Genomic DNA, 3,474 nt, shown 5'->3' with positions numbered 1-3,474 from the left:
GGCCGTACCACATCTACTTTGAGGATTTTGAACCCATAACCACCATTATTAATTTGATTTTCTCAGATCTCATTCATATATCCCGTATTTAGCCCCTGGGCCCTTGTCGCTTGTTTGTATATGAGATGTGAGATGTGTATTCATTGGTTGGCCCTCGCAAAGATATATTCTGAGCTGAATGGGTTGAGGATAGCGCCAAATTCCGTAACAGTGGACACCCTCTCGCGGTAGATTTTTACCACTACTTACAGTTCGATATGAAAGACGAGGGATCAGGAAGAAAGAATAGAAAAAAAAAATAAAAAATAAAAAATAAAAAAGAAAAGAAAAGAAAAGAAAAAGAGGGACTGCTTCACTGTGTGATGGTGACATCAACCAAATGTAGGGATCGCCGGCCAAGTCGCCCATTGATCCGACCCTCTGTCACTAATCAACTCACATTTTACATGCCTCCTCATTTTGACCATACCATACACCATGCTGACGCTGCGTTAGAACCGATTCGTGGGCTCCGTCCAGCCGGAAGCTCTTCCCGAGGCTCTGCTCTCCTGTTGCTATCTCTTTCGAGGTCCTTGGCTAGCGCCACGTGACACCTGCCATCGCGAACGCGGAAGGTTCACAGGCCCTGTCGCGCCCAGCGTTGCCGAACTCGGGACTTATCGATAAGCCACAATATCGGCAATAGGGGGCCCTACGTCCCTGAACGAATAACGACTGAGCAGCATGTCGTCGCGTAGGAACGCTAATTTCACCCCCGGTCAGTCATCGAAGAAACGTGTGAACTACCATCTGAAGCAGCCCTTAATGCGCGAGCGCACCGAGTCCCATATCAAAACGCTCGAGCAGCACCGAGGCCTCGCGACACAAAAGTCCGCCCACTAACACCAGGCTGTTCTCTGGCACAACGAGCAACTCCAGTCAGAGAATAGAGAGCTCCGCCAAGGGTTCAAGGCCGGTGCGAATATCATACAACTTCCATTCCAGTAAGGACTTCTCGCATTAAATTTGCTAATATGGTCGAATCGGTTTCTAGAAAATCCGATCAAGGGCAACAGGCCTTTGGTTGAGGGAACCAGGTTCACAGGAACAAGAGGGAAGAGACAACGTGCAACTGCATTAAAGCCTATACCATTGCTTCTCATCCTTGGTAGCAGAAAGTCAAAGAACAGTTGAAATCTGGTGCCACTGTACATCTCAAGCACCAGATCAGTCATGGCGAGCCTGGTCAAGTGGCCAGCCTTCAGGCGTTAGCTGCCCACAGAACTCAGGGTTATACACGGTGCCTGCCTTGTCCAGGGTAGCCACATACCGATTGCGGCCCCCACGTTTGCCGTGCGTTTCATAGTGGGCATTGATGTTGTCACGCCGCGAGAAACTGCGTTGGCACCCAGGGACCCAGCAGACATGAGGTCTCGCTCCTGAATGGCTTGCCAGGGCAACAGTTCAAGGTCTTTTGGCATTTGAATTGGCGCTTGCATCCCGAAAGCCAGCAATTGAACTGTTGCCGTGGGGTGCTGGCTTGTGAATCTCCGACACCGAAATCGGAGGGATCTTGCGTACGGAGGGGATTGGGGGATAGTCGGAAGACTTGACAGGCCTCTGCAACCTGCGTGTCTTGTCCAATGTGCTGCCCTCGAAGCCGCTCTATCCACGGATCATCGGTATTCTGTGGGGCTGGGAAGGGGCAGGTTCCGAACAAATTAGGCACAAGGTCAAAATGGCCAGGGAAAGCCTCCAAGGGTGAGTTCGATGACTCCCAGATAGGCTGGTATCGAAACCAACAGACCACAGGCCGCCATCCGCAATGGCTGGAACCTGGATCAATTGAGCAACTCATTTGTTGACAAAGATGACCATGGTTTCCGCTTTGGCTGATGTGCAATGGGACTGCCGAGCCATGAGAGATAAAGTCGCACTTTTCATGCTGGTGGAACTCCATGCCAGGCTGTTCGGTGGGTATGAGATCGATCAGGTCTTTTTGTTCGCTTCTGTCACCGTAGAAGAGTAGTGTGTCGCTTGGGAACATCATGTCCGTCTTACATGCTTCTGTTTGCGAGGATGTTGTCGTAGCTTGTTGTACTATTTGTGAACTGTCGCCCACACTAAGCATGTATCGAGATTTCTGTGCTGAAAATGAGGCGAAAGTAGGAGGCATTCACCCCACTGTCAAGAGCGATGTCTTAGTACGAAAATCGATCACTAGTAAGTGAGACCTAGTGTGTATAGAGGAAGGAGTGGCCCCTTGAAATAACGCGGACGAAACAAAAGGTAGAAAAGTCAGCAAACATCGCACAGAAACCTAGAATACCTGAATCATCGCTGCTTGCCCTCCCGAGTTGCTGAGTTGACCCTCCCTTCAACAAATCCTATCGAAAACGAAGTCTTGCCATTTGCTGCGCACGGTTTGATTTCAACGTGAACCTGGATTGTTGACAAAATACATGAACAACATATAAAGACGCCTGTTTGTGAGGCGAGATGGTCGTTGATTCAACGTTGACCGGACACCACCTGTGAGGCTAGTTCAATCCGGGCTTTTGCTGCCGACAACTAGGAACCAAGCAGACAGGGTGCCCGGCTTGATACAGAATTCCTAGTCTTTCACCAGTCGCTGACATGGCTGTATCAGGTGTTGCTCACCGGTCCTGGCCAGCCAAATGCTTTCAAATTAAGAAATATAGCGCTTGAATTTATGTAGCCGTTGAAGCTGCGAGATATGATTCAACGCTGCTTGAATAACTTGTTTGGCTACTGACATATTCATCAGCATGGGAATAGGGGTGCTCAACGACCGTAAATACCAAATAGCCATCAGAATCAAATAAATGACTGCGTTGAGACCCATACCTCTGTCGTAACACTAATAGGGTGACTACGTGTCTCCAGGTGGACTATAAGAGAGGCTATCATCCTGTGCAGACTAATTTCTTCGAAATCATTTCTTTGACTATCACGAAATGGATGCTCCAAGGAACGTACCGGACCAAAATAGTGAAGGAGATCATCGGCCGAGTGGACTGCCAATTCAGGTTGATAAAGGCTACCCAAAGGACGCTTCTGATCCCAAACCACGACAGGTAAGTTCGGTGCATCCCATACAGCATTAGATCTTTTGGCTGACTACTGGCATTCTCCCTCCCGTAGCTGGAAACCAACCAGAAAGAAACCCTGACGATCGAGCACTTTCAACCCATCTTGGCGACACTAGCAAATCTCGATCGCGACGATCCGAAACTAGCATTTCAAGCGGCTCGGTCCGTGGGGCTCTATCGACGTCTATGTGCATCATGTATGCCTAGGCACCTTAGTGGCGAGGATGTCGACTAGAAGAGTCAATTCTCGAAGGAGGCTAGCAATAACCCGAGCAAAGAGAGGAATGGACCTCAGCTTCCTCATGATGAGCAGCGATTACGACTGCTTTCCTTTGAGCAGGCTTTGGAATCATCGTGGGAACGAATGACTGTCGTGCTCAAT

General features: G+C 49.3%; 2 protein-coding genes across 2 annotated transcripts; one reads left to right on the top strand and one right to left on the bottom strand.

The window, feature by feature from the left end:
* Positions 1–1,206: 1,206 nt before the first annotated feature.
* PENARI_c219G01463 (uncharacterized protein) lies at positions 1,207–1,406 on the bottom strand (the record flags this gene model as incomplete). The annotated part of the gene is made up of 2 exons (XM_022638165.1): positions 1,207–1,238; positions 1,310–1,406. The coding sequence occupies 2 exons, from the start codon at positions 1,404–1,406 to the stop codon at positions 1,207–1,209; spliced, it is 129 nt and encodes a 42-aa protein (XP_022481979.1).
* Positions 1,407–2,957: 1,551 nt separating this feature from the next.
* Positions 2,958–3,252, top strand: PENARI_c219G08465 (uncharacterized protein; the record flags this gene model as incomplete). The annotated part of the gene is made up of 2 exons (XM_022638166.1): positions 2,958–3,077; positions 3,145–3,252. Coding segments are annotated over 2 exons (228 nt in total), but the record flags the coding sequence as incomplete, so codon positions are not given.
* Positions 3,253–3,474: the final 222 nt, after the last annotated feature.

The sequence above is a fragment of the Penicillium arizonense genome, assembly GCF_001773325.1.
Source record: "Penicillium arizonense strain CBS 141311 chromosome Unknown PENARI_contig219, whole genome shotgun sequence".
Lineage (NCBI taxonomy): Eukaryota > Fungi > Ascomycota > Eurotiomycetes > Eurotiales > Aspergillaceae > Penicillium > Penicillium arizonense.
The sequence above is the reverse complement of the archived record's forward strand: the minus strand, read 5'-3'. Positions and strand labels throughout refer to the sequence as shown.